We start from the raw sequence: 27,860 nt of genomic DNA, 5'->3' as shown, positions 1-27,860 counted from the left end.
CATCCTTTGTCAGGCTTTTGATTGCTCCATCAAGATCTTTCCCGAACTTATCCCGTGACATGAGAAATCAATAATGGAGATACAAACACTATAAAGGAGAGCTGCATCTGTGATTGAATCCAGTCAGCAATCCTTTTTTCTCAACAACAATGGGTGGAGGCCATGCTGGAGGCGCAAGCCCTTACGCTGCAAAACATCGTCAAGCACTGCAGGGCCAGTCAGGATGGGTAACTTCCGTTGAATAATCCTGTCTATTGCTGCGTACTCAACACATTACGCAGGCAGGCCTTGTCCACAATCGCAGAATTTTTGCCAACGCAATCTTCGCTTCTCTGGGTGGTTTGCTCTATGGTGCAACCCTATCACTACGTTTTTCTTCAATCTCGTACTGACACGCTGCAGGTTATAACCAGGGTGTATTTTCCGGCGTCTTGAGGTAAGCTTTCATGCCACCTCTTATTCGGAAACTGTGATCCTCAAACTGTTTCAGTATGTTTTCATTCGACCAGCGGATGGCGTCCGCCATCAGCAATCCTGGAACCAAGGGTTGGCTTGTATCTATTTTAGAACTCGGAGCTTGGGTCGGTGTTCTCTCTGCCGGGTACTTGGCTGACAAGCTCTCCCGCAAATACACCATCATGCTTTGTTAGTGTGCTTCGCTTTTTTGAGGGGGTGTAGCTGATCTATTCATGCAGCTGTCGGTGTATTCTGTGTCGGTGTCGTCGTTCAAACTGCGGCATTCCAGCCCTCATCAATATATGGCGGTATGCTCTCAGAGTCTGTCCAAAATTTTGTATCTAAATCTCATCTCAGGGCGTTTTATCACTGGTCTTGGTGTTGGATCGCTCAGTATGGCGGTTCCTCTGTACAAGTATGCTATAGCATTGCCTTTGTATGTCTTTACTGACACTTTGCCAGCGCCGAACTTTCTCCTCCTGAAGTCCGTGGCAGTCTGGTTGCCTTGCAACAACTTGCTATCACCTTCGGTATTTTGATCTCCTTCTGGATCGACTACGGTACCAACTATATCGGTGGTACTGGAAGCGGGCAGAGCGAGATTGCATGGCGCGTTCCATTGGCTATGCAGCTTGTTCCTGCTATCATTCTAGGCGTTGGTGTGATTTTCATGCCTTTCTCTCCAAGGCATGTCTCAACTCCTGTTACGGCACGTCACAAAACTTATGGTGTCCAGGTGGCTTGTCAACCAAGGTCGCGATGAAGAGGCTGTCGCCGTCCTTAGCAGGGCTCGCCGCCTTCCTCCGAACTCTGACCTCGTCCAAATCGAGTTCTTGTGGGTTATAAGATCATTGCTCTCTTGATATTCCTGATTATAGTCTTCTGTAGGGAAATCAAGGCCCAGTACCTCTTTGAAAAGGAAATGAATGCTTTGAAGTTCCCTCAATTCCAGGATGGGTCGTTCTCATCGAATTTCAAGCTCGGTCTTCATGCCTATATGAGCTTACTTACCTCACGCAGTACGAATTGATCGCATTGGTATCAATTGTGAACGCTAATGTTACTCTCGCCAGCTCTCTTCTACCGTGTCGCTGTTGGCTCATTGTGAGTCGCTATTTCCATCGATAGGACTCATCCCAATGAATTTTCAGGACCATGTTCTTCCAGCAATGGACCGGCGTTAACGCCATCTTGTACTACGCGCCCAGCATCTTCGCTGATTTGGGTTTGACGGGCAACGCAACTAGTCTTCTTGCCACGGGTGTTGTCGGTGTTGTGTATGCCTCACCACATACTTTCACGTACACAACTGACACATCCCAATCAGCATGTTCCTCGCAACTATCCCTGCCGTTATTTGGATCGATAAGGTCGGCCGTAAGCCAGTGTTGATCTCTGGTGCTTTCATCATGGCTATGTTAATATTATATTCTTGCGCATGAAACTTGTCATTCTGAACATTTTACAATAGATGCCATCTTGTCGTTGCAGTACTGACCGCGTTGTACCACGATTCTTGGTCATCGTGCGTCTCATCCAAATTTCATTATCTCCCTTGAACTAAACATCTCGCCAGACACCCTACTGCTGGTTGGGCGGCTTGCGCTTGCGTTTGGGTATTCTCAGTCGCCTTTGGTTACAGTTGGGGTCCGTGCAGCTGGATCCTTGTTGCTGAGATTTGGCCGTTGAGTATACGTGGCAAGGGTATTTCTATTGCTTCATCGGCCAATTGGGTTCGTTCTAGGCATATTCGTAGGAAAAGTCCACTGATCGTCATGGCAAACAGATGAACAATTTCATTGTCGGCCAAGTAACGCCATCGATGCTAACTCATATTGGCTTTGGGACATTCGTGTTCTTTGGCGTGAGTTGTCTGTTCATTTACTTCTTTCGATGTCTCACGAAAATTAACAGTCCTTCGCCCTCCTCGGCGGCTTCTTCATCATGTTTTTCGTACCCGAGACCAAGGGACTCACTTTGGAAGAAATGGACGATGTATTTGGAGACCGTAACGGTCTTGCTGTTGCGGATCAACAACGCCAGAACGCCATTGCGGACCGTATTGGTTTGACCGCCTTTGGCCAGCACAAGGGCGGATCTGACAACGAAAAGAGCAGTCACGAGCTCTTTGACGATGAGGGAAAAGCTTAATGACCATCGATGGATGGCGCACATATTCCTATGCACTCAATATTTGACACGCTGTATTACATTGTTCCACAAAGCATGCACCCTAGTGGTGAACATGGAGATGGAATAATAAATTGAATAATATTAATGTGAATGAGCACCCCTCACTGGCAGTTGTCATGTTTTGCTGCGAAGTAAAACCTAGTAAGCCATCTGGCGCTCACTGGTGCGGCGCTCTACGGAGCTCTATGAATTGAACATCCAAGACAGACCGTTGAACCCGGGGAGCCCCAGCCTTTGCGGATCTCCATTGCTCCCCATTTAGCTCTCCGATTAAAGGATCTTCCTGGGGTATCCGAATCTGTTGCCTGGGGAGCTCGTGTAACTTTTTTAGCAAGAACTTGAACAGGTCTTCTTGTAGATCTATTGCTATGGGATACCATGTATTCGGCGATCAATACCGCTAAAATCCAACGCTCCGGCTCGCCAGCAGTTGCCAGCTTATGTTGCTGGCAAATACTCGGATTCACTAGGAAGGTCATTTTTCTAGCCATGATCGTATCGTGATCATCGAGAACACCCAAAATAAATATGCTCCCCACATGATGACATTCCCTCGTTCCCATTTAAATCGTGGGTTCTCCACCTCTCCACGGGGTCAGCGCGGACTGTGGTAAATGTGCGTTGTCACTCATGACGACGTTCATCGGGTTTCATCGGATGGTCCTCTTGAGCAACTGCTATGTCCGGTATTTCAAAATTTGGCAGAGCCCCTTGGAAAAGGCGGTCATTTTGCTTATTAATTTGAAAACCCTCGTTTATTCGACTGGTGGGATACGAAGTTCACTAGCTAACAACGATTTCCTAAGCAGTGGAATCCGAGAGTCTGAGCTGCTGGCACGACGAACCACAGGCCTATAATTGGGCAATGGCCAGCGCGATACGGGAGGATACGGTGTGGCTAGCCTTCTGGATTCTCCGTCATCAATCGGTGCGCGCCACGTCTTGTTCTTTGGCAACTTGCACGCCATGTAATTATTTGTCGCCGCTCCTCGCTTCGGTTTATGCAATTAATCTGAGAACGTGACAGTAACTTGCAGAAATCAAATTTTGTGTTTGTCAGTAGGTGGCCGGAAGTTCTTTAACGCAGAGCACCATTGATGATGATTCAACTTTAAGATCACCCAACTGAAACGTACTGATATCTTCAACATGCCGAAAAAACCCTCTCTGAGACGGCCGACGTTGGTGCAGTTGCGAAAATCAACGTAAGCACTTACCTCGCGGAGGAACACCAGTGAACCTCAGTGGACCCTGGAATATGGAAAGATAATTCCTACGGGAGCACTTAAACCAAGAGTAGTGTGAATGTCGTGCACTGCCACTGGGGACTGTGATAGCACACTAGCTTAGCTAAGCATTTAAAGTTTGTTTTGACCTCACCTCGGAGATCTTTATGTTCAAGTTGTAGGCTAGCCGTGCTTCTGCCTCGAACGTTACCGGACCGAACTTGTTCTCGAACAACTAGCCATGTCGGAGAGTTTAATGATCGGCGATTCTACTTTGCATCCGTATTTGTGGACTCTGATTCGCTTCTTAGAGCGACTTACCCTCACCACACCGTGTCATCGCGGCCGCAGTGGTGCATCTCAATTGCTTGTCAAATACCAGGCCGAGTGCGAGGTGCTATAAGATGTTGGACACATTGTAAGTCGCTGAGACCGTCGTCCCTCGACTGTTACGCCTACTTATTACCCGTTGGGCCAAAAGGCAGTGATAATATATTAATCAAAGCTTACGCTTGATTAGTATCGCAGACACTGATTATGGGAACTCAGGTAAGCCGCAGCACATCCGGCTTATCAGACGCACATTCTACGTCGATTCAGATATTGGAGTTGCACGTCCATCTTATTCCAGCCCACATTACATTATGATGCTGGAAGCTCTTACTAGGAATACCAACTATGCAGCTTGCATCGTCACAGTCGTAGCGGTACTCGCTGTGTTATACAAGAGATTCTCGTTTGAGGGCAGGAAGGGCATCCTCCTTCCACCTGGACCTCCCGCCCGTTGGTTTTGGAGCAACGCTTTGCCTGCTGTGAAGTGAGTTTTGGCAGTATCATACAGAATGTTAGAGGTTGACTTAGATTGTCTACTCAGTATGGCCTATGCGCTGACCAATTTAGTTCGAGAGTATGGGCCTGTTGTGTCGTTCCGACAAGGCAGCCAAGTGATAATTGTCATTGGCAGCGTGGAGGTAATCTGCGCAAACCTTGAGCTTTCTCCGACAATGATCCATGTAACAGGCAGCTGTAGATATTATGGAGAAAGAAGGTGGATCACTAGTAGATCGACCTCGTTCCATTGCCGCGAGTGAGATGCTCTCAAATGGATTGAGTCTCACCATGGCTCGTTACGGAGAACGCTTCCGGCGCCTCCGAAAAGCAGTGCACCCTCATTTGCAGCCAAAGGCGGCAGAGGAATACCAAGATATGCAGCGCGAGAACGCGATGAGCTTCATATTGGATATGCTAAATGACCCGACGGCCCACCAGAAGCACGCACAGCGGTATGTCACTACCAAGGCCCTTTGTGATCTTTTCATAGATATGGTATCTCAAGGTATGCAGCATCAGTCATTCTTCGGGTGGCTTATGGGAAATCTGTGCCTACTGCCAACACCGATCCCGAAGTTGTCCGTATCTACAAAGTCGCCAAGCATTTTCAAGCCACGGTTCGCCCAGGAGCTTATCTCGTCGATCGTGTGCCCCTTTTGCGCTACTTGCCTGGTTACGGAAAGCAACTTTACGAGTGGCATCGTGAGGAGCTTGAGCTATTTAGGCATCAGCTAAGGCGTGTCAAGAGTGAAATGGTGAAGGGCTCTTTGTTTTGATGAATGTATGTCACTTATATCTTGTTGTACGCAGGATCAAAACAAAGCTGGCCTCTCTTTCACCAAGGCACTATTGGAAAATACTGAAGAACATAAACTCTCTACAGATGAGATGTCGTATCTCGCTGGATCACTCTTCAGGGCGGGATCTGATACGGCAAGCCATGAAACTTATTTATCTCTGCGAACTTACTCCTGGTTCAGACTGCTGTTGGAATTACTGCTACTGTTATGGCTGCAGCATGCCACCCACTGGCTCAGGCAAAGGTGCATGAGGAGCTAGATATGGTGATCGGGTTAGACAGAGGTGAGGGTACAAAGATTTTGATTTCTCAATTACCTGATCTCTCGTTGTAGCGCCGACATTTGATGACTCAAGCTCCCTCCCGCAATTACATGCGTTCTTGTTGGAGACTCTGAGATGGAGACCCATCGTTCGCATAGGTAAATTTGAATTTCGGCACGTTCTTGTACGATGCTGACATGTGCCTCAGGATTTCCCCACCATGCCACAAAGGATATCTTATGGGTCAGTATCTTAATTTGCTGTAACCCACGTTCTCATTCTAGTCCGCGTACAATCAGCGAGGATACTGCATTCCCAAGGGCGCAACAGTCTACGGCTGCCACTGGTATGGTGTTGCTTCACGATGTGCATCGTTTCGTTGACCGTGTTTTCAGGACTCTTTCTCGCGATCCTGTTGTCTTCCCAGATCCTGAAATATTCAATCCCCAGCGCTGGCTTGATTCGGAAGGCCGCCTTCAGGAAAACAATATGAAGTTCATCACGTATGGCTTTGGTAGGCGGTAAGTCGTGCCGACATCGGTTTTCGGACGTCGATTAACGAATTTTATTTGTCATTAAAAGTACATGTCCCGGCCAGCACCTCGCAAACCGCTCGTTGTACATTACCCTCGCACTTCTCTTGTGGTCTTTCCGCATTGTTCAACGACCTGACGCACCGATCAACACTCAGGCTTTCAGCGACGCAGTCGTTTCCCATACAGCGCCATTTGAAATCGATGTCATCCCGCGGGTCGAGGTTGCGAAGCTGAGAGCGATGATGACAGAAGGGTGTATGGATTAGAGTGTTTTTGCTAAGTGACATATCAAGGTCTTCGACAAAGCATTGTTCAACAGTTTGACGCACCGATCAACACACATGCTCTCAGTGACATAATCAGGCCACGGAGGCGTGCATAAAATGTGTTTCAACTGCTTCGTGCTGCTATCCGCACCCACCGATTGCTTCCCGCTGCCTCATACCATTCATTATATTTAGGACCAAAAGCCCCAATCTCAATCTCAATCTCACTCAGAAATCAGGTCACCAAAACAGTGCTGGGTTTTGCCTTCTCTCAATCAGCTCGTATGTGCGTCTAGGCAACGCCAGTGCCACCTGATCTTACCCCTCCATCCCCACACCTGGACAACAGAAGTATGTTTGCACCACGGAGCGGAACATAATCACCATCTGCTGGTGCGTCAACATTACAGACAAGGGTTTAATGTTTGATGCCGGACGTCAGTGGTACGTGGATAGGCCATGACACTGATGGGTCCAGTTGTCAATACGGTATTTACTGTCAAAGGAAAGCTGCGGATGGTGATAGTCAGTCAGAACAGCGAGGCTTCAGCCTACCCTCAAGTGTCATCGTCCATCTCGTGATGGGTACTGATATACTGATAAATATTCTCATCTGGTCAACAGATAGGCTGAGTAAGGCGTACTGAGCGTGGCCATGATTCCGTTGTCTTGATGTGACTACATATACCAGTCTAGTTGTACTTGCCCAAACTTGTAGTCGAGTTGTTTGAACAACACGATGGGTTCTGAAGCAAATTTAGGTATGAGATTCAACGAAGACAGTCAAAAGACAGTGATAGTGAAGTGAATAGCTTGACTTATGAATAATTGTTATGTCGTTGCTTGAAGTGCCATAGATACACACCCTGAGCATCGCTTCAAATTTTTCATGTAGCGCTAGGACTGTGATAGTCTCACAGCTGCAGCTCCTGAGTGGTGGCATTAGCTAATAACTAGCTTAGTAAGCACTTAAAGTTTGTTTTGGTTTGACTTCTTTCCTGTTCAGGAATATAGTTGCTGTTGTGATGAAGTCCATCGGATGATCACCTCTCCCTTGGCAGATGCCCCCAGTACACAACTGTCCAACTTTCTTAATTTATACACTGTGAATTATAATCTTGACGATTCACCATGTCGTCGTGTGGAAACCCAGCCGTAGAAGAGCAAGCCCTCATGCCCCGTGAGTGTTTTCAATCATGTCTACCTCTGTCTCATTCGCTTGGGGCAGGTCGTTCGAAGTTTGGGAAATCAAAAGACTGCGTCAGGTGCAGGTTAAAACCAGGCAACATCGTGATCCGTCATGCGGTCTACTGCAAGTGAGCGTTTTGTTCATTTCAACAAGGGGCGAATTTGACTAGCATCCCCCACAAGAGAATGCTTCACCCCGATAGTAGAACTGAAATTTAGAAAAGCTCTCGAACCTTCGGTCAATGCTAGAGCAGGCACCTCGAAGCGACCCAAGCTCAAGGCATCGGGAAATCTGTGCCTGGGATTCTCTGGCGGCCTAGGATCGTCGATTTTGCTGGATATGGTCCATAATACATATTTCTCCAACCAGCCACCGTTGGACGACTCAGGTAAACCAAGAGGTGGTATTAATCATCCACGGAACGCCAGCGTATGGCCGTCCTGCATTGTTTGTTATGTGGAGGTATGCGGCGCTTTTCCTGGGGTGAGTCGTGGCTATGATATCCGATCGAGATTCAGTAACATAATGGCAGCTAGATGCAAGACAAAACCGAAGATATTCGAACTATAGTTGAGCAATATCCATCATTCGATTTTGTGCCTCTGCGAATAGAAGATGCATTCGACGAGTCTTGGTGGACCAAAGTTTCCGGATCAAACAGCACCCCACAGGTCTGGCTGGAACTCAGCAAGGAAGGCCTGATTACAGATGGTAGAACTCCAACAATACATCCATTCAGCATACTGAACTTTGTGTTGTCAGGACTCCATGTCGCTTCCAAAGTGACTGGTCTAACGCCAGTAGAAGCTATACGATTATATTTATCATCACTGCCCACGCAAACTGCAATTTCTAGTGCCTTACAGAATCTCACCCGTGTACTTATCCTGCACACGGCCCACTCCGGAGGTTCCTCGCATTTACTCTTTGGATCATCTCTCACGTCGCTCTCCATCTCTCTTTTATCAGCTATTTCACAAGGTGGAGGGTACGCAATCCGTGAGGAATTACAGGAGGAATGGGCGCCCGTTGCTACTTCTGGTTCGAAGCCTAGTAATGTGCTCAGGGTCATCCGACCTCTCAGAGATGTTACTGCAAAAGAATGTGCTGTGTATGCGTGGTGGAACAATGTATCTGTGATTGGTCGAGACAAGCAGAGGCGTGCGATATTAGGAATAGCAGCCTTGACCAAGAGTACGAGAGAACTTTCGCGTGTAAGACACAGAACTGACTTTTTCCTCAGATTTTGTAGTCGGGCTTGAGAAAGACTATCCTTCGACTGTGTCGACCATCGCTCGGACCTGTGAAAAACTGGAGCCCAAGGATGCGCCGAGTGGGCAATGCAGGTTGTGTAAGCGGTGAGGTTTATTGACTACATTTCATTCGGTTCAGGTGACTAAGACAAGATCTGTCAGGCCGATGCAATCTGCCATACAGGAGTGGAAGGGACGTATATCAATAAGATCATACTCAGACGACAAACTTGCTGCAGACTTGGCCCACATCCCATTACCATGCAGAAGCAATCTCGACACGAGTACCCCATCCCAAGTGCCACCATTACTTGCCCTGACCGATTTCCTTTGCTACTCTTGTCACACAACGTTGACAAGCAGGAGTAGTCGTGGTGTTAAACAGACAGCTCCTGGTATCTCCTCAGTTACGCCTTTACCCATCTGGGTGGGAGATCGTGGCCTTCATGGGGATGGGCTAATGGGCGGTGGAGCTCGGCGCAAGATTCCTGAGCAAGAGATGCTCGATACCGTGGCAAATTTTCTCATCGACAAACAGGATGACGAGGAATGAGGTACTGATGACGCCTTCTTGTAGCAGTCAGAACGTATATCGTTAACAACTTTACTTGATGGAGGCCAAGCTTCAAGAGTGTGTTTTTGTACTCAATAAGCACAATCACACGTGAACCTGATTTCGGCTGGTGAGCTCCTTCGAGCACAATACTCGCATTCGCCTCGTTGTCCCCGCGGCTCTTCTTACCTTCAACGGTGAGTTGGTATCTATTCACTGGTCACATGGCTTGTTGACTGCCATATTCAGTGTATGATAATGATTCAGGCTGGGCGGTTTATTCCGTCGCTCGCGAAGTTGTCGAGCAGCTTGGCATTAACACTGGCATGGACAAGATCTTGTTGACTGCGATCATGAGTATCTGGAAAGGTTCATCAACGATTGGCAATCTAGTACCCTGAGACTCAACGTCAAGGCAGCAAGTGATATCGTGGCGACCTCGATGCAGGTTATGATACGTACTGATGCGTGCGAACATAGGCTTAGCGTAAAATCCACTGCTCGTTATCCCGAATCGAGTCCACGAATCGAAGCTATCTAGTAAAGTCTAGTAAAGGCATCAAGATTCCTCAGGAAGAGGCTCTGATACGCGACATCATGGCGGAAATTCTCAGCAATTTAGAAATGAATGTGTTTTCAATGACAATTGGAACGGTTAGGACGTGTATCATTAGCAGCTTCTGCCATGCGGACCGTGCCAAGCTTTATGGCGGCTTTAATCTTCCGTGGTTGGGCATTAGCAGAAGGAAGACAGCTTGATTCAGGCTGATCACGTAATGATAAGGATGCTGTTTAACCTGAGAGTGCCTCGGATCAGGATTCAGAATCAGGCCCGGGGTTGCATGCAGTAACAGATTCAGAATGCATCACGTACTGTAGACTGGCCCATCATAGCCGAACACCTTAAATACACCCAGTTCCCTGCCTTCTGGTTCCCCGTCGATCGATTATCTTGCAACTTGTCTCGTGCACTGCGATGCTTGCAGAAGATTACTCTCATCAGTTTTTCGATGACGAAAGTCAACACTCTTTGGAATCGCACCAGTCAAAGAAGAACACCCTCTTGAAGTCTCACGGAAGACCTCCTTGGTAACTTTTCGTACTGGCATTTTGTTGTCGTTCAATGCTTGACATCTACGTGTCACCGACAGGTACGGGGAAAACGGCCTACCCATTTGCGATGCATTCGTAATCGGGATAGCTGGTGAGTGTGACTACGTATTGTGCAGTCTTGCATTTTGTCAACCTGACAAATGGATCCAGGTGGATCAGCAAGTGGGAAGGTGAGAATGCAAGTTGAGAGAAGTTCAGAAAGATGAATTAGGCGATGGCAGACACATGTTGCTCGGCAAATCGTTCGTTCATTGGGCTCAGTACCGACTGTCGTTATCCTATCCCAGGTCAGTATTACAAAAAATATCAGGAGAGTTCACAGGTGACACGGTGCCCACTGCTTAGGACAGCTTTTACAAGCGACATACCGCAGAAGAGGTTGCGCTGGCGCATGCGAATCGATTCGACTTTGACCACCCGGATGCCATTGACATGCCAATGTTTGCTGCTGTCCGTACGTTCATTTATGTCTAAGTTCTTTACCGAATCTCTTCTAGTGTCTCGCGGACTTGAAGGCGTGTCAGCAGACCAATATTCCTGTTTACTCGTTTGCCGAACATCAGCGGTTAGACGAAGCGAAGTATTTGTATGGTGCAGCTATCATAATAAGTCGGTGTCTGACTCCTTCCTGTCACGATCCTGGATGCTGACGCATACATATGTTTCAGCGGAAGGTATAATGGCTTTGCATCATCCAGACTTACGCTCTTTATATGATCTCAAGGTACCCCATCATTCAGCAAGTTGTATATTGTCTCACCGTTAAACAGGTATTTGTGCAATGTGACTCAGATTTGATGCTCGCCCGGAGAATACAACGGGACGTCAAGGAACGTGGAAGAAGTGTTGATGGGGTCATCGAGCAGTATGTATTCTTCTCTACCAGGATTATGTGTCATGGTAACTATCCCTCACGCCTAGATATCTTCGCTATGTTAAGCCCGCGTTCGATAACTTCGTTTTGCCAACCGCTCGCCATGCAGACATTGTGAGTGGACGTGTTGTTTCAATTGTTTCGACGTACCATTGTTTTCAGGTCGTTCCAGGGTCAAACAACGCTGTTGCCATTGATTTGATAACGACCCACATTCGACGTCAAATGACAGAACGCGCGAGACACTTTCGGAAACACATGGTTTCTCAATCAGTTGGGTGTTGCTTGAACACGTCAGACGGTAACCCGGTGTCCAAGAACCTTATAGTGCTCCCGCAAACACCACAGCTAAAGGTCTGCCCCTCGCCCTCAATGAGGGTCGCTGCTTATGCTTCTGGGTGAAGGGTATATACACCATTCTTCGTGATGGGGCATCGAACCGCCAGGACTTTATATTCTTCGTAGACCGACTGGCAACGTTCTTGATCGAGAAAGCGATGGAACATCTTCCTCACAGACCTAAGACGGTTACGACCCCAATAGGAATAGATTGCACCGGCAAGGAACTTGACGTCAAGGTACATCATTTCGCTGAGAAATTGAGTGTCTGGCTTAAGAGTTGTCTAGAACATCTGCGGTGTCTCCATCATACGCTCGTACGTTTCAGTGAATCAACCAATTCTGCACTAATCAATTGGTCCAGAGGTGGACCTCTAACGAAAGGATTGCAGCGCGTTCTTAGTGACGTTGCAATTGGCTCCCTTCTGGTGCAATCAGACGCTAATACTGGAGAGCCACTACTTCTACATGTGATGCTCCCCAAATGCCTGCGAGAACGACATCTAGCCGTCGATGCATGGGTATTTTTGCTAGATGCTCAAATAGGCACCGCTGCCTCAGCATTCATGGCGATTCGGACACTATTAGATCATGGGGTCCAGCAAGATCACATCATCTTTGTAACTTTCCTCATTGCCCGCACTGGTGGTGTCACTGTACTTCAGCGGGCCTTTCCAGAGGTCAAGATTGTGACTGGTGCCGTCGATGAAGGTCTCCGTGAAGCATGGCTTGAACATTACAATGAAAAAGGCGAGGGCCAGAGCGAAGGGGAGGGGAGGAGAGTCTGGATCGTAGAGCCTGGTATGGGTCAAATTGGTAAGAAAACGCATGTGATCGCAGCTTGCCATGAATCCTTTTTACAGGTGACAGATACTACCTCTGATTTTGGAACACTTAATTCCGCTAAATGTGTGTCCGAGAGTTGTGTTAATCGTGAATATTAATGGCTCATCAGTACCGTGTGGTCTAGTTGGGATTTACATACACCATAACCTGCTACTACCAATTACTAGTGCTCGAACTTTTAAATTGGGGCCACGACTTGGTCAATTGCAACGGCCGTATTCGTTCACCAATATACAATTAATTATACTCATCATCATAAAGCCGACGGACTTCATACGATGAACTTGAACAGATTAACACAACTCCTGTTCTTTGCGCAAGCGTCGGAAGCAGTACGAACCTTTTAGCACAAGGACATTGAATTTCAAATTCCAGATTTGAGTCGACAGAATAGTCATACTCTACTACTACCTCCACTGGGCCTCCCCATCGTACAGCCCTACCACACAACAAAGTTCAAAAGCTCGGCACTCAGGACAGTCATTCAAAATGTATCCGTTCCCTACCCCTGCTGAAGTGCGTCAGTGTTCCTGTCCATTCTCGATGCTACGCATACTTATCATGAACGTTTGTTTGTGGCGTAACTGATGGGTGTGTGGTGTTTATAGAGCCTGGAATTTGTGTCCGTGCATGATTCTTATGAGTCCGCATGCTAGCAGCATCGAGAATTTGACGTACATCATCCCACCCAGACTCCTCCATCGCGCTGCATTTCTCGGACATCCAGTTATGGAGGTATGTATCACTCATACAAGTCGATCGCACTACTGGATCCTTCGCCACAGTTTCGGACCCAACGCTTATCCGACGACTTTCTCGCATCGCTCTTCAGTGGTCGGCTGCTGAAGGGCCTACGTGTCGCAGTTTCATCTGAACAGGCAACCGCGCTCCATGAAGGTGAGTTTATGTCCTTTGACAACATCATCTGTGTCTCAGATGTGGAAGTTCAACCCATCACCCGGACTTCCCAGGAATCGGAGGCTGAGACTGCGAAGCCTACGCTAGGGAAGCTCGGATGGTCCATCGAGAACTGATGATTTCGAAGGGCAGAATGACGCGGAGCGTGAGGAAGGAGACGGACTGCGCTGACCAGGACAACACTAATTTGCTCCCGGTGGACAAATTTGTTGATTTCAGTGCTACAATTTATACCTCTGCCAAAAAAAGGCGATTGTAATAAGGAGACGAATGGATGTGATCGGAACCTTGTCTAGTGTTGTCCCCGTGGAACAACTTCCCCTCCCCCAGTCGACATTTAGATGCCGGTCTCCCAGATATTTGCATCTCATGCACATTGTCCCTCACGCTTTACAAGCATCTACCAAGTCAGAGATGGCTGATGGTTCAGTATTGATTTCATTGAGACTCCCCACTTCCATGCATACACTGCCCGTAACTTACTCTATTCCAAGACTCTAACGCAGCATGCAAGTCATGATTAGGGGACTAACAATTACCGACCAAATCTCTCCAACATCTTGCTGGCTGCAGTCCTCAACTCCTTCGCAGCAATGATGATCCCCTCTACCTGCTCTAAATCTTGTATCTCCATTCCCATCTCCTCTTGCATGTTCCGCTCCAACGTTTCGACAAACTCATCCACATTTCTAATGAGCTGCTCGAGATCAGATTTCGAAGCAATCTGCACATACTTCTTTGTGCCATCCACAAGGACAAGAAGGGGCTTGAAATAGCACGCGTTGTTAATGGCATTGGGAGGATCATCCCATGCGCTTCTCATCACGTCCCGCCACTGCTGCTCTGCAACAGAATCGAGCGTTGTGATCGATGTCTGTTCAGGTATGATTTGGAGGAGGATACCAGCTATGTAAAAGGCATGCTGTGTGGGTGATTCGGAATTGCAGTACCTTGGAATCATGCTGATGCACCGATCAATATGGCGATCCCCAGACAAACGGGGGTGCCAGTCGGAATTCCTCGCGAGGGCACAGACCAGTTCGAGATAGCACAAGTCGCGGTCATAATTGGAAAAGAGGTTGAGATCATCATTGGCGGGTGTTGTACCTGGGTGCGGACAAAGCACGGACAAAATAGCAGGGGAGAGCTTGGTCAAAACTGTGTCCCGTAGCCTCGCATCATCAATGGCATCGATCGAGGCAATTTGTTCTTGGGCACTGTGAGCAGCGCGAAGAGCAGCATGGCGTAAATGGAGAGGCATGTTACTGTCCATGCAGGCGATGAGCCTCTCGATGAACAGATGTTGTTTAGCAGGGCTGCAGCACACCCCCATACTACCCAGTAGCACAAGGACGTCATATGCCGCTTCGTGGTCGTCATAATATATGAAGTCGAAGTAGTCCACTATCCAGTCGAAATCCTCTGGCGAGTAGGATAGGACTTCCCCCAAAAAACGATTCCACACCTGGGCAGGGTCCCGAGAAATGCCGGCAGCAGCGAACGTGAAGTGCAGTGCATTTCGCAGAGCTGCCAACAAAGCCGAGGCATCGTTTTGTTCGGATGACCTCGCTCGTGAATAAATCTTCTTGCACACGTCCAGGTTCCGCATGGTGTGGAATAAAGGACGATATGGATGTCTAGCAAGCTCGACGATGCGACAAATAATATCGAGCAGGTTCCATGTTCGGCGTGCGACTCCTGTCCTATCATTGTCGAGCTCGCCTCCATCCCATGCCCAGAGAGCCTTTTGGAACTGCGCCAAGAGAGACTCGCTGAGTAGAGGCAGAGCAGAGCTACACGATCTCTTTGTTAATCATGGCAAAAACTACAAAATGAGCCGATGGCACCTTTTATCAATTCGAACAATGTCCTTCTTGTCAACCTGAGCCCCGACCATGACGCAAGCAAGAATAATGCAATTGGCTAGGATTTGATCTGACGGAGAGGATGGAGATGGGGATGATAGCAATTTTGACATCACTTTTATCGCGAGGTTTTCTATGTCTTCATTCACTCGCCCAGTAACAAAGTGATAAGGAAGAACATGTGACAGCCACTCAGGGACGGAGTCAGGGCAAACCTCTGACCAAAAAATATGCCACGTATTGCCATCTGGTTGACAAAAGTTCATAGTTGTGCTAAACACCGTCCGGTCCGCTGTGTACATGCCTGGGAAAATGTCAAGAAGCACGTGGAAGTCTGGTCTTCCGTGGACAATAAAATCGCCATTGTCAGGATATGCCTGAAGAACACATCCGTAGTATAGATGAATTAGGGCCATTGCACATGCCGAGGCCTTCTCCTTCAATGATGGTATGATGTGTCCTTGAATGTCGACGCAGCTCCTAAGAATATCAAATAGTTGATGCAGCATGTCTGAAACATCAAGATCCAGGGGCCATTCGACCTGCGGGACAAGACAGGCAGCAGCGAGAAATACTTCAGGATCCGTAGATGTCTCGAGTAGCCACTTGACGCTAGGCGCTTCGAGATCGCTGGTGGGTATGTCAGGGAGGTCGAGGTTAAGGGCGTCATTATTCTCAGCCAAAACATCCAGATCCTGGCCGAGCGGTTGTGCCTCTGAGTCTACCACCTTTGTTGAAGAACGCAGAACCAAAGAACACAGCCGGTTATGAAGCCTAGTGATTAACTGCTGAAGAGATCATCATGTGAATGTACCTACCGCATGCACAGGGCCTAGGGAGCGAATGAGCCCCGAGTATCTTGGTAATAGTAGATAAGATCGTCACCTCTAAATACTTCAGACAATCGGGTCCATCCCGATCTGATAATACTAAGCAATCGTCCCAGCAGGCCTGACATGAAACGGTCAAAACCTGTGCACATGAAAGAAGACATAACTCACCCTGCAGTGACGTCATGAGCCACTGGAAATAACAGAAAGTTCGTTTGAACCACAGGTGTAGAGCACCTGCAATGTTGATTCAGACCGGGGCGACCACCAGAATTCGGCAAAATGATCTTACTGTCGATGCGCAACACGTGTAATAACGTTGATACCGGTGTCTGAAATGGACAAGCGGGAGATATCAAACACGCCATCACAGTCAGGGAATGAAACAGAAATCCGAAAACTGTCATTCCGATGACGACCCAGGCGATGCTCGCCTGCTCGTACCACAAATTAGCGCCAAGAGCGATCCCAAAGAGAAGAAGAGAGTTCTGAAGTAAGACCGGAAAGGATTGTACGATAGCATCAAGATACCATGTGACGAGGCCGTCGAACTTCTCTTGCCTGCGCTTGCTTCGTTCCTCCTGCGAGCCGCGGCCATATCTATTCGACTTGTAGTACCCCAGCCACTGCTTTGCCAGCACGGCCCCGAATGCAGCGAGTAAGCTCATGAACAAACTCGCATATGCGATCGCTTGAATCCATAAGGTTGGCGTGGTCGGAGACCACGTAGATGCTGGGTCTACGGGAGTGGAGCCTGCCTCAGCGAGATTGCCGAGTCCGATTTGTACGAGTTGCTTCAAAAGGGCATTCGTGGTGTCGCTGGGGTCGGGACTGAGATTTGACTCCATCGCGACAATGAAAGACGTGCTGACAGCGGAGAAAAGACCAGACTCGTCGAACATCAGTCCGAAACCGGAGTACAGAGAAGCACGCCAAACTTACGAAGATCAGGACGATGTCCATGTCAGTAGTGTATCGCTCGAGGAACTCGCTGTCGTGTTCCTCTGCGACTCTTTTGTACACCCCCCAGAAACGAGACCGTTCGTCCTTTCCACTCTTCGATGCAATCGTCGAGTCCTGGAGGACATCTAATACCTGCTTCATGACATTTGCTCTGCGTATAGGGCGTAGTCAGCTGCGATCGCTTGGCTTCAAGTTTTTGGCTCACAATTCGCTTAGAGTTGGCTGGTCCGTCTCTGCCTCAAGCTTTGTCACCTCGCTGAGACAAATGAGGAGTATGTTTGGCGTCGTTATTGACAAGGACTCACGGAGTTAAATCGTCGACTGGTGGAACATTGGATGTACTTTCCTGTACCAAAGGTCCCGACGGCCATGAAGGTTCAGCATTCGAGCTGCAGTTCTAGTAAGGAGTGGCGCAGACTCCCGTCAGGGAAGAAACACGTACATCCCAGATGGCAGCTCTGCCAAAGGTTCAACATTGATCTTCTCCCTGTCTTGCTGTTAGACAAGTGACAGATTTCAGGAAGCTGTAACTCACTCTTCGATGAGTCCTACGACGTCGTTTTGCGGAAGAAGCTGCTCGTCCGAGTCGTTGTGGGTGCGTTTATCCTCGGCGTCCTCGGTGGCTGATGCTTGTGACATGAGGAAGTTATAGGTACTATAATGGATTTCAAGAAAAGCTAGTGAAATTTTGGAAAGAGTCTCAGGAGAGCGGACAGAGCAGCTCGAGAGATGGTTAACAGCAAGTCGTTTAGGTAGCCACGACTCGGACCATGACGAACACGCGTTAACAACGTTGACGCCTCGAGTTTTCGTGATATATCTGAGTCTCACCAGCTTACTGATGCGGCCGGTGAACTGAGAGTTCGAAATGGGGTATATTCCACATCTGTGTCGGGTACCTGAAGGGGCAGCCTGAGTGTGTACCAAGTACTGGTGTAGGACTGAGAAACTCTAAGTTAGTAGCTCGGGACACATGTGAGATAATTTCAAATTCAGGTTTGGTAATAGTAACTTCGTACGGCGGCCCGCCCGCCCACACAGCGCTTCGTACTGCGACAGCGCCTCCTCTCGTATCAGTCGTCCTCAACGACGTTGTCTTCCCTCCTTTTTTTCCCCCACCCGCCGCTCCCTTTTCAAACACGCGAAATCTCATTCGAAACACTCGATCTCGCTCACCGCTCTTCCCCTTCAGTGGTCCGGACTGCACACATTCCCTGACTCAGGAGGTTCGCGATGGTTTCCTTTTACCTCCCACCCTCGCAGCTCTGGACCGGGAGGCGCTGCCCGCCTTCGCCCAAACTGCTCAGAACTATATCTGCCTCGGTCGTAGATACAATACTCTTGTAGAACAATGGTAGCGGCAATATCATTTCGCGTTTCTGTTTCTTGGAGCATCAGACTGCGACCTAGCGTATGCATTATACCCAGGTGGGTGCGTAGCACAGCAATTTTTGAATGACACTTAGCTCCAGCCTCCCGCACTAGCCCCAGGCTGTTCGCCCCTGTTCCTGACCCGGGAGCGGGCGTAACAGACATCATAGCCGGTGCAGAATATCTAGACCTGGAACGGGCAGCCCATGACCCGGATGTGATTCATAGCCACTCCGCGCGCCGTAAGAGCTCGCATTAATAAAAAGGTTTCCTCGTCTCTCGATTCCTAAGTTCACTCAAAATCAACTCTCCTCTCATATAAACGTTCCTAGAATGCCACATAATCAGTACTTCATGCTAATACCAGCTAGTATGACATAGACTCGTTCGTCCTCCCACAAAAGTTCCGCGGAAGCAAATGATTTCCTGTGCGAACTCCAAAAAATCATATTGCACAACTCCTGAGTGTAACATACAAATCACGACGCATGCCAAGTGTTTCTATCCCGCGTATTTCTCCGGTCTCACCATCGTGGGCTTAGTAGTTAGCATCTTGTTCAATGAGCCCAAGGGCAGTTGCAGAGCGAGGCTTGATGGAACACTTGAAGGGTTTGGGGTGGCTTGGAGCGTGTCAATCCAGACCTGCCCAGACATGACAAGATGTGCAACATACCTGGCCGTACCTGGTAAGGGTTCAACCTCGGGGGTGATCTCAACACCATTCTCAACAACCTTGGAAATATCAAATACGGCTAGTGACATTGCAGCAGATATCCAAACGGAAGCATCAGCAAGGTGGAGGCCTGTGCATCAAAAGAAAGTAGATGTCAGAATACTGTTAGTTAATTGATGCGAGTTGGATATACCTGGGCAAATACTGCGGAGCAGAAAGTTAGCATTCCAATCAGATTCAGAACCAATTTCGTGCTTACCGTCTACCGAAGCCAAAACACACCGTACGAGGATCCATCTCAGGTTCATTTCCATCCTTGGCCAAGAAGCGTTCAGGATTGAATTGAGAGGGGTTAGTATATGTCTGTGGATCGTTGAGCATGAACCTGTCGCAATTATGAGTATTGTTGTTCATCGATCGAAGGGGAGCACTAACCAAATGTTAGGTAGTACTAAGGAGCCTTTTGGAATATAGTACCCGTTATGGATATCATCTTCAGCCACACAGTGAGGAAAACCTGTCATTGAGATACCCATTGCCAGTCGGTAAACAAATAATGTTATGATCGATATTCACATACCACTGGAAAGGATAACGTTCCAGCGCAGGACTTCTTTGGCAAGAGCCTCAGTATAAGGGAGGGAGTCGCGATCGGCGAAGGAGGGAAGACGGTCAGGACCAACAACCGCATCTATTTCAGCCTGAGCTTTCTTCTGCACATCAGGGAAAAGTGTCATAGCTAGAAAAAGCGAGTATAATGCAGAAACAGTCTGAGGAAATAGGTTTGGTACTCTCAGAAGATGTTATAGAGAGGGACTAACCGTCTCGGTACCACCAGCGTATATGGAAAAGGCAGACCATTTCACAATGTGTTCCTTTTCCGCAGACACATCGCCGCCTTCTAAAAGATTTGAGGTAAAAGACACAGGGGCGACGCCAGCAACCTGTAAAAATTGAACTTTTATGCATGATCACAATACTGCAAATTGGTCACCATCTGGTCCTTGACGAACTCGTGGGGTGCAGAAACCATCTCTTCGAGGGTCCCACGCCATTCACGTGCTATGCGCTTGAAGCCAGCACCGGGGAACCACGCGGGGACCTTTGCCACTGAAATTGTCAGGTTATCGAAAGCCAATGCAAACGTCAGAACAATATAGCTTACAGAATGGTAAAATATCAACCATAAAGGCACCGGGAGCTGTGGCCTGCGAGGCATGGGTTGTAACGCGGTTTGCAAGGTCAACAAAGGGATCATTGTTCTCTTTCACTTCGTAACCATAAGAGATGCGCAGAATGACAGCGCCAACAGTGCTATAGTGAAAATTTAAGATTGTGTCACTGCGAGGATAAATAATGCATACTGTCGGACATGCTCACGCAGTCGATCGGGTTTTGCAAGCACACGCTGCAGGAATCGATGAGTCTCAACCTCCCCAACCTGGTTGTATACGTCCACTGCGGCACGATTGCCGATGACGCGATGTAAGTTCTTGCGTTGCTGGCGAAAACTGGTCACCATAAGGAAGGAAGGGCAAAGAATCCTTCCAGCCAACGAGTTCGCCACTCATAGGAAGAACAGGACGGTCAGAGTACACAATACTTTTTCTGTCCATCATTTCCACTGCGGTCTTGACAGAGTTCAGCACAATGATGTGCCGACCCAGAACCCTGATATGCGTGATATCACCTGAAGAAAAGACGTTTGAAAAGGCATGACTTTCAAGTTGGAAAAGGGGAGGTACTTACCATACTTCTGACCCCACGCACTAAATGTGAGCCAGGGCTTGATGTGAGGTATATCTAAAATGTTGCCAATGAGAGGCCACCCCCGGGGACCAGGTGGATATGGTGCAGGATTCTTCTTGATGACCACCTGCTTTACCAGATAGACTCCAATTGTAACACCGGTAAGGCATAGTAGGTCCAGATAATTAATGTTGGTGATTGTCAACATGGTCTAGTGGCAGATGATGAGCAATTCAAGAACGGGTGTGTGGATAGAATGATCAGATGAGAGGAAGACATCTCGTATTTAAATCAAAATGAATCTACAAGCAACAGGTTAGAAGGAAACTATCACGATAGCGGTCAGCAGTTAGACTCGTGACCACTCACGAGTCTAGTTTCAACTCAGTCGACGGAGTCGGCTAGGGTTGTTCACCGTAACCGTAGGCTTACAGGTACTACCTAGTACCCATACCGTACCATATGCTGTGATGCATTCGAGATGTTCGACGGTAGGGCTGTACAGTCATACGACCGGCTGGCCCAGGTTCAATTTACCGAGTAGTTCGCGTTAGGTTCGCGCCCCGTTATCATGATAACCCTTTATTTCGGCTCCCAAAAACTCCAGAAAAGCTTAAGACCATCAGCCGCAAATGCAACCTCTGGTGAACTGCCTTTTTCGGAATAGGCCGGCGTCAGATGCTGGAACCTTATTTAATTTATTAATGATCCGATATCCACGCAACCGCGGCCTTTTTTTGCTATGTATACTGGCTCCAGTACGTGGTGTGTTTGCATCCCGCCTCTTGCAATGTATGTCGTGATTCAATCGAACGCCGTCTTCCTTGAATCCTGTCTTTGCATTCAAGATAGTTGACGCGGACGGGCGGGCACAGGTGCTTGGATGTGCACCCTTCGAAGCTGAGAGATGCCGCTGTAGCCTGTTTTAACCGCTATCTCCCACTTGTTCGCATGCCCATTGTTACTTATCGTGCGGTTGTTTTACAACACAACGATCCTCCGTGGTTCTACTACTACTGATTATGTGGATTGTTTACTATCAATCAGCTTCGTCTGACACGCCACGCTCATACACTGAATCATCGCACTCGCGTTCGACCTGTTTGAGCCCGCCCGCCCCTCACAGCTCACCTTTTGCACCCAGGTTCAAGCCAGCGTTTCGGGCTGGAAAAACCTGCATATTTTCGTCCAAATCTTTTGCACTCTGTTGAGTCTGTTCCTAATCATCTGTGATGTACTCCATTCCGTCTTGTTCTCATGTTCGGTCACTGAAGTATCGAAATCCATAGATAAGCCTTCGCACCATCAAGAGGTCTTTTAAGCGTATATTGAGTGTTCATCGAGTATTCACAGGGTGATGTATTGTTCCACGCCAGGTTGTTGGCAGACCGTGTTTCACAAGGTGGTGGCAATCTGCTGGCTGGCAATGCAGATAGAGTCAACTGTTTGATAAGGAATTCCAGGTGGTTCCTTCGCTAATATTCAGCACATAAAGCAAGGTGTCTTCCTATCCCCTTCAGATTTATCTGATCCTCGTTTATACATCCTCAGAAACAATGCGTTTCTCCTTCGTCCTTGCTGTTGTTGCTGCTTTGACGGTATCAACATCTACTGTGCCTTCTGTCGCTGGCACTGATTAATATCTACCAGTGACGAATATCAACATTCGTGTCAGTGAGACATGGATGTTCTCACTTCGAAAGTGCTCGTTACGTCCATTATAGAGTGCCACATCCGATGCTCTGGTATGCCTGGGACAGGATAACACTTATTTTCACGCGCTCACTTTGAGATGGCACCTGTGTTCCAAACGCAACTCCGCCAGGATTACAAACGACGACCCCTTCGCAGTGGGAGGCTTGTTGGAAGCTGATATATATCATGCGCCTTATAGTGTGCGTACACTAATTTCGTGCCAAGATGTTGGCATGCTAAAGTTCGTCTCTGATTTAGTGTTCCATGTGGCCGGCGTGGTGGAAGTGAGTTGCTCGAGAGAGCATCGCACTCTTTAGATGCTACTTGAAAGCCGACGAGGATATCCAAAAGATTGACATGGATATCACAAATGAAATGAAACAGGTGCGCAAGCAGTTTGCGATTGTCTAAGAGCAACTCATCCTTCCAGGCTACAATTGACTTGGGCACGCATAACTTTCCGAGTGGAACAATCGAGCTATCTACAAGAACGATAGATCAGTGTTAAATGCGATATCCGGCATCATGAGTGTACGATCGGAAAACGAGTTTGTTCGTAACATCACGATTAAGCTGGGTTAAAAGTATGTCCTCTCTGATTCGCATCTGATCTGTTGATCCAGAGAACCACCTCCATAGATCTACAAATGCGGGAACGAGGCATGCCCCCGCCCAGGCTGCTATCGATAGTACCACTCATCGTCACCCATCGTCTGATACGTAGCCGAAATACAATATCGACACTGTCAATGAATATACTATAAAGCGTATACCTATGTCAGTCCATGACTTTGCTTCCGATCCCTGTCTCATCGTTATTCCGTTCCTTCGACGTCAACATGTCTGCTGCTGAGGTCGATGAGCTCAAAAGTGGTGTTCTATCCTCACAGACGTCCTACGGTCTAGGGCAATAAGTGAAGATTCGTCCGGGGATCGTGACAAATGACACTCGGGGCCGGAACCGTGCAAGCCCATTTTCAGCAGGATCGTCTCTCTGCACATTAAGAACAATCATTTGCAGTTGGCATTTTCGCGAGGACTTATTGGTATTCGGACCAAGATTGACCCTACGCTATGCAGAGCGGATCGTCTCGTTGGTCAAGTGCTGGGTGCGATTGTAAGCTTCCGAAAGTCGATACTGGTGAGCGTCCTCGTTTTCGATATGCTTTTGCATTCCGATAGAATCCAGAACTCGATATCATTTTGTTCCTTCTCCGCCGTTTTCTGGGCCTTCGTGGAAGGTCCAATCGCATGTGCTGAGGCTGGAGAGGAGGTCGTGCTTCTGAGACGTGTCGAGAAGCATTGGCGACTTGTAGGCAAGTATTTCTGTCGACTTAGTAAGCTGATTCGGCACCTCCTTGATGTGATCGGAGGCAATGTACATATGTATTTAACGAGAAAACGGACGGAATATATTACTGATGATCATGGGTATAATCAGTAGAAGCGCAACGAACCCGGCGGCCAAATGATAAGAAATGACAAAGGAGATCTTTGAAAGACGAAAAAAGAAACAGGGTAGATTAATGATGACCGTCAGTATACTCAGAAGAGGAACAACATATAGTAGCATCAGCCTAGAAGGAATGGGTTTGATTGCGATAGGATCTCAACAAATAAGACCTGATCATAAGAAAGTGTCACGTTACACGTCGTACAGCAAGCCTGACTGGCTTGTTCAACTGTAACAGAAGTTCGCTAAGGCCAGCTTCTTTTAGTATCCCACAAATGTCCCATGTATACGCATTTTCGTCGAGGCAGCCAGTGGCTAGTAGCTTTCCGTCTGCCGAAAATGACACAGAAGTCACGTAATGTGGATATGGATGCTGGAGGGGCGAAGCGATGGGCAGGTTGTTGTCCAGGTTCCATAACCGTACTGTGCCGTCATGGGATGCGCTTGCGAGGATGCGGCCATTCGGAGATATTGCAATGGATTCGACAGGTTCAGTGTGTCCATCCAACATTGCAATCTGTTTCCAAGTTGCAGTACTCCATATCCCAATCGAGGAGTTGTATGACCCTGATATAAGCGTTTTTCCATCCGAAGTCCAGGCCATGCACCACACCGAATCAGCTGAAATTTCAAGAGTGGCGACAAGCTTGCCTGTATTGGCATCCCAAATTTTGGCAGGGTGTTCGAAATCTTCGGATGCGCTAGTTGCAAACATGGTCATGTCTGGCGAGTAGACGACTGCAAACACGGATTTGTGTCCTGTCTTGATTGGTGCGGGGGTTGCCTCTCCGCTCTCTACATCCCATCGTCTTGCAGTCCCATCGTCAGATCCGCTCAAGACCCGCTGACCGTCTCGACTCCAGCAGACACTCATCACTGCCTCTGTATGCCCCATCCATTTCATGACGACTTTGCCTGTGTCCATGTCCCACAACCTTACTCCGCCATCCATACTCCCACTGGCCACTTTCTTCCCGTCCGGAGATAACGCTATGGTGTACACTGGACTGTCTCCGTCCCGCCAGTCGTCCCCCATCTGTTTCCCACTCTTCAAGTTCCATACCCGTAACGAGCCGTCCCTCGAACAAGTCATTATCCGTTGTTCGCCTGGTAGATGTATGGCACCGAAGACCGAACCGGTGTGTCCCTCAAATTTCTGGCGAGGCATTATCCTCGAGGTCTCCTCCCTTCCAACGATCGTGATAGGTGAAGACATCTAGACGGAGCTTCGTTTCAGCTTTCATCCCACAAAGTTTGGAATCGCCACTTACAACGATATATATTCTTCAGCAGGTCACGACGTGTTGACAGCAAGACACAATGAGCGTCAGTGCACTGGAGGTTAAATTGGGACGTCCTCGTGTTCGCCTCGCAGCTTCTGGAAGGCTGTGCAACAGAAGCGCTCAAGCCTCGTTTCTGATCAACCTCACCGTCCTAACTCCCATGTTCATTGTCGGTCCATACACCAAATTGCGCCTCACTACCCTTGCTATGTCTTGCAGATGATCTTGTCCTCACGCATTCTTTTCGATCTGCGCGATGCAGACCAGAGGAAAGAAGATAGGTTTTACCTTTCTGATTTACAATTTGCACCGCACACGATATCTGCAGCTATCTAAAGCGATATATGAATTACATATGCGCGTTTTTCACGTCTGATTGTGAAATCCGGCCAGATTTTATGGAATACAGGTGATTGCCGCTTCACAGCTCGTCTTTTCAAAGAGATTTTTGTGCAGGTCTGCTTGTACATCAATACAAGCGCACCTCAGGCAGCACTTCTCGGTGCCTATAAAGGGTCTAAGAGACCCGGTTTCTATGTTGTGGGAAACTAGTCTCTGAGACCCACCCTCCCGACTATCTAATTATAGTTCTTGCTCTTGTATTCCTTCCCGCGCCTCCAGCACCTCCCTGTGCACCTCCAGCACCTCCCTGCACGCCTCCATTAACCCTCCCGGCTCTTGTCTACACTGTCCGTCGTTTTATTTTCACAAGGTATGTCACAGTGTGCTTGTGCAGCACTGTCATGACGCTCAAACAATTTTACTTCAAAAATGTTCAGACAAAAAAATCTCAATTCTCCGAACAAGCGGAACATCAATGTAGACCCATACATTAGGGTTGGGAATGCGAGCAACCTGCACTCCGAACCCTAAAGTGTGATTACAGATGTGGAAAAGTCTTCCTGCCACCCTCCTCATCTCTTGGCACCTCATTGTCCTCCTCCTGCGCACATCGTTACCCTCCGCTCGGCACCTTGTTGCCCTCCTCTTGGCACCTTGTTGCCCTCCTCAGCACCTTGTTGCCCTCCTCTCGGCACCTCTTTGCCCTCCTCAGCACCTCGTTGCCCTCCTCTCGGCACCTTGTTGCCCTCCTCCTGCGTACATCGTTACCCTCCGCTCAGGCACCTCGTTGCCCTGCTCTCAGCACCTCGTAAGTGTCTCGCAGCTTGAGCCCTCTCTACTATCCATGCCTATGCTTTTGTGATCGAGTTAGAATAGGTATTACTTATACTGGTACCACGCTGCATCCACGTGTACTTAATACAGGTATCATGTTAAATACAGTTACAATCTACCAGTAGCGCATTCACCATTCCCCAGTAAGAATGCACCAGGGCAGACCAAGTATCATCCTCCACCCTGGGGGCTTGGGAAACATTTTGTCAGTCCCCTGCAAGTCTCGAGACAAGAGAAAAACCCAAACCTTTGTCAATATCCCTGGCGCGGATGTCAGACGCCATCAGCTTGCCCTACGCATGCAAGCACTCATCAATCCAACCTCACCAGATGCCACTGTTGCTGCTGCACTCGATTCCAGCAGTTCTAATGCTGATGTGACCATGGACATATCGAACGATGACAACGAATGGGTATATGAATCAGGCCACAATACACCTGAACCTCATCTACCCTCTCCGAGTCAGTGTGACATATCAATTGAACCCCAGCGCCGCACCCTTCCTGACAAGGCATCCCGCAAGCTCTATGGAACTTGGACAGGGAATTATCCCCACCCTAATCGAACCTCTCTTGACATATCTTGCAAGAACTGTCGGACAGCCGCTTAAGAAGTTGGATTCCATCATATCTGCATGCACCACCCATTCATGCGCTCAAAAGCGCACAACGATTGTTTGTCTCTTCTTTGACCGTAAGTGTAGTCAGACTTGCCATCCAGGCTTACTACTACTATTCAATTCAGGATTTGTCTCGACCGATGTCCTAAGCTGTGATTGCTCTACACTCCCACAAGTTCTCATCCATCATGGCTTATTTCCCACTGCGCCCTTGCAGCCAAGGATAGCAGTGTCTCTTGAACTGCTGTCCTTTTATCGAGCCCTATTTGAACGTTCAGTGCGACGCTGTCAATGCACTTGCAGCTGCATTGAAAACTCATTATGCTCGACGAGGGTTCCAATTAACAGACTCGCATGTAAGCATATGCTTCAAATGCTCGTGATATTGCCAACTCTTTGAGTTACAGGGAAACATCAGTTCAGGAACCTTTCAGAAGAAGTCTTGGAAGTGCTGTTCAGTGGTATGATATCCTCCAGATTGAGATGGAGTGGAAGATTCGAAGCAGCCATTCTGCAAGCTCATGATC

General features: G+C 48.2%; 7 protein-coding genes across 7 annotated transcripts; 5 read left to right on the top strand and 2 right to left on the bottom strand.

Moving 5' to 3' along the window:
* The first annotated feature begins 129 nt into the window (after positions 1–129).
* Positions 130–2,753, top strand: F5147DRAFT_703563 (general substrate transporter). Its single transcript, XM_041437851.1, has 16 exons — positions 130–227; positions 282–351; positions 403–436; positions 491–645; positions 696–764; positions 814–871; positions 919–1,143; positions 1,193–1,291; positions 1,345–1,475; positions 1,530–1,560; positions 1,608–1,733; positions 1,784–1,873; positions 1,928–1,981; positions 2,033–2,189; positions 2,243–2,320; positions 2,371–2,753. Exons 1-16 carry the CDS (start codon positions 150–152, stop codon positions 2,605–2,607), a joined length of 1,692 nt encoding a protein of 563 aa, XP_041290990.1. The 5' UTR covers positions 130–149; the 3' UTR covers positions 2,608–2,753.
* Positions 2,754–4,430: 1,677 nt separating this feature from the next.
* On the top strand, positions 4,431–6,784 carry F5147DRAFT_262289 (cytochrome P450). Its single transcript, XM_041428915.1, has 11 exons — positions 4,431–4,692; positions 4,750–4,846; positions 4,896–5,158; positions 5,212–5,461; positions 5,517–5,639; positions 5,687–5,789; positions 5,840–5,926; positions 5,977–6,011; positions 6,068–6,114; positions 6,164–6,289; positions 6,351–6,784. Exons 1-11 carry the CDS (start codon positions 4,520–4,522, stop codon positions 6,568–6,570), a joined length of 1,524 nt encoding a protein of 507 aa, XP_041290989.1. The 5' UTR covers positions 4,431–4,519; the 3' UTR covers positions 6,571–6,784.
* Positions 6,785–7,608: 824 nt separating this feature from the next.
* On the top strand, positions 7,609–9,678 carry F5147DRAFT_262233 (uncharacterized protein). Its single transcript, XM_041428914.1, has 7 exons — positions 7,609–7,750; positions 7,799–7,886; positions 7,942–8,242; positions 8,296–8,470; positions 8,522–8,953; positions 9,003–9,117; positions 9,175–9,678. Exons 1-7 carry the CDS (start codon positions 7,702–7,704, stop codon positions 9,563–9,565), a joined length of 1,551 nt encoding a protein of 516 aa, XP_041290988.1. The 5' UTR covers positions 7,609–7,701; the 3' UTR covers positions 9,566–9,678.
* Positions 9,679–10,368: 690 nt separating this feature from the next.
* On the top strand, positions 10,369–13,002 carry F5147DRAFT_703540 (armadillo beta-catenin plakoglobin). The gene is made up of 15 exons (XM_041437850.1): positions 10,369–10,654; positions 10,717–10,769; positions 10,829–10,848; positions 10,900–10,965; positions 11,024–11,128; positions 11,176–11,287; positions 11,347–11,402; positions 11,449–11,543; positions 11,600–11,666; positions 11,715–11,906; positions 11,957–12,130; positions 12,180–12,208; positions 12,256–12,707; positions 12,755–12,800; positions 12,862–13,002. Exons 1-14 carry the CDS (start codon positions 10,542–10,544, stop codon positions 12,772–12,774), a joined length of 1,554 nt encoding a protein of 517 aa, XP_041290987.1. The 5' UTR covers positions 10,369–10,541; the 3' UTR covers positions 12,775–12,800; positions 12,862–13,002.
* Positions 13,003–16,312: 3,310 nt separating this feature from the next.
* On the bottom strand, positions 16,313–17,902 carry F5147DRAFT_262155 (uncharacterized protein). Its single transcript, XM_041428913.1, has 10 exons — positions 17,849–17,902; positions 17,756–17,800; positions 17,619–17,702; positions 17,519–17,569; positions 17,293–17,464; positions 16,912–17,240; positions 16,643–16,838; positions 16,522–16,587; positions 16,406–16,471; positions 16,313–16,352 (listed from the first exon to the last, which is right to left on the bottom strand). The coding sequence occupies exons 5-7, from the start codon at positions 17,452–17,454 to the stop codon at positions 16,754–16,756; spliced, it is 576 nt and encodes a 191-aa protein (XP_041290986.1). The 5' UTR covers positions 17,455–17,464; positions 17,519–17,569; positions 17,619–17,702; positions 17,756–17,800; positions 17,849–17,902; the 3' UTR covers positions 16,313–16,352; positions 16,406–16,471; positions 16,522–16,587; positions 16,643–16,753.
* Positions 17,903–19,141: 1,239 nt separating this feature from the next.
* On the bottom strand, positions 19,142–21,314 carry F5147DRAFT_838227 (cytochrome P450; the record flags this gene model as incomplete). The annotated part of the gene is made up of 12 exons (XM_041444141.1): positions 19,142–19,304; positions 19,358–19,487; positions 19,551–19,561; positions 19,617–19,742; positions 19,793–19,874; positions 19,938–20,127; positions 20,179–20,301; positions 20,352–20,467; positions 20,523–20,671; positions 20,722–20,858; positions 20,914–21,047; positions 21,107–21,314. The coding sequence occupies 12 exons, from the start codon at positions 21,312–21,314 to the stop codon at positions 19,223–19,225; spliced, it is 1,488 nt and encodes a 495-aa protein (XP_041290985.1). The 3' UTR covers positions 19,142–19,222.
* Positions 21,315–25,574: 4,260 nt separating this feature from the next.
* On the top strand, positions 25,575–27,324 carry F5147DRAFT_838226 (uncharacterized protein; the record flags this gene model as incomplete). The annotated part of the gene is made up of 6 exons (XM_041444140.1): positions 25,575–25,706; positions 25,931–26,066; positions 26,126–26,249; positions 26,317–26,374; positions 26,424–26,687; positions 26,872–27,324. The coding sequence occupies 6 exons, from the start codon at positions 25,575–25,577 to the stop codon at positions 27,322–27,324; spliced, it is 1,167 nt and encodes a 388-aa protein (XP_041290984.1).
* Positions 27,325–27,860: the final 536 nt, after the last annotated feature.

Source organism: Suillus discolor, assembly GCF_016758755.1.
Source record: "Suillus discolor strain FC423 chromosome Unknown F5147scaffold_40, whole genome shotgun sequence".
NCBI classification, from domain to species: Eukaryota; Fungi; Basidiomycota; class Agaricomycetes; order Boletales; family Suillaceae; genus Suillus; species Suillus discolor.
Note: the sequence above shows the minus strand (reverse complement) of the source record. Positions and strands in the feature narration are given on the sequence as shown.

What these genes read in the sequence shown, in the direction of transcription:
- F5147DRAFT_703563 (XM_041437851.1), top strand. Translation starts at nt 150, where the DNA reads ATGGGTGGAGGCCATGCTGGAGGCGCAAGCCCTTACGCTGCAAAACAT. An exon ending in CTCGTCCAAATCGAGTTCTT is followed by an intron (nt 1,292 to 1,344) that starts GTGGGTTATAAG and finishes AGTCTTCTGTAG; the next exon opens with GGAAATCAAGGCCCAGTACC. An exon ending in GGTGCTTTCATCATGGCTAT is followed by an intron (nt 1,874 to 1,927) that starts GTTAATATTATA and finishes ATTTTACAATAG; the next exon opens with ATGCCATCTTGTCGTTGCAG.
- F5147DRAFT_262289 (XM_041428915.1), top strand. Translation starts at nt 4,520, where the DNA reads ATGATGCTGGAAGCTCTTACTAGGAATACCAACTATGCAGCTTGCATC. An exon ending in AACGCTTTGCCTGCTGTGAA is followed by an intron (nt 4,693 to 4,749) that starts GTGAGTTTTGGC and finishes TTGTCTACTCAG; the next exon opens with TATGGCCTATGCGCTGACCA. An exon ending in TTGTCATTGGCAGCGTGGAG is followed by an intron (nt 4,847 to 4,895) that starts GTAATCTGCGCA and finishes TCCATGTAACAG; the next exon opens with GCAGCTGTAGATATTATGGA.
- F5147DRAFT_262233 (XM_041428914.1), top strand. Translation starts at nt 7,702, where the DNA reads ATGTCGTCGTGTGGAAACCCAGCCGTAGAAGAGCAAGCCCTCATGCCC. An exon ending in GGAAGGCCTGATTACAGATG is followed by an intron (nt 8,471 to 8,521) that starts GTAGAACTCCAA and finishes TTGTGTTGTCAG; the next exon opens with GACTCCATGTCGCTTCCAAA. An exon ending in AATAGCAGCCTTGACCAAGA is followed by an intron (nt 8,954 to 9,002) that starts GTACGAGAGAAC and finishes CTTTTTCCTCAG; the next exon opens with ATTTTGTAGTCGGGCTTGAG.
- F5147DRAFT_703540 (XM_041437850.1), top strand. Translation starts at nt 10,542, where the DNA reads ATGCTTGCAGAAGATTACTCTCATCAGTTTTTCGATGACGAAAGTCAA. An exon ending in GTTGATGGGGTCATCGAGCA is followed by an intron (nt 11,544 to 11,599) that starts GTATGTATTCTT and finishes CCTCACGCCTAG; the next exon opens with ATATCTTCGCTATGTTAAGC. An exon ending in GCAAGGAACTTGACGTCAAG is followed by an intron (nt 12,131 to 12,179) that starts GTACATCATTTC and finishes AGAGTTGTCTAG; the next exon opens with AACATCTGCGGTGTCTCCAT.
- F5147DRAFT_262155 (XM_041428913.1), bottom strand. Translation starts at nt 17,454, where the DNA reads ATGAAGCAGGTATTAGATGTCCTCCAGGACTCGACGATTGCATCGAAG. An exon ending in TGGACATCGTCCTGATCTTC is followed by an intron (nt 17,241 to 17,292) that starts GTAAGTTTGGCG and finishes ATGTTCGACGAG; the next exon opens with TCTGGTCTTTTCTCCGCTGT. An exon ending in GAGGAACGAAGCAAGCGCAG is followed by an intron (nt 16,839 to 16,911) that starts GCAAGAGAAGTT and finishes GTCTTACTTCAG; the next exon opens with AACTCTCTTCTTCTCTTTGG.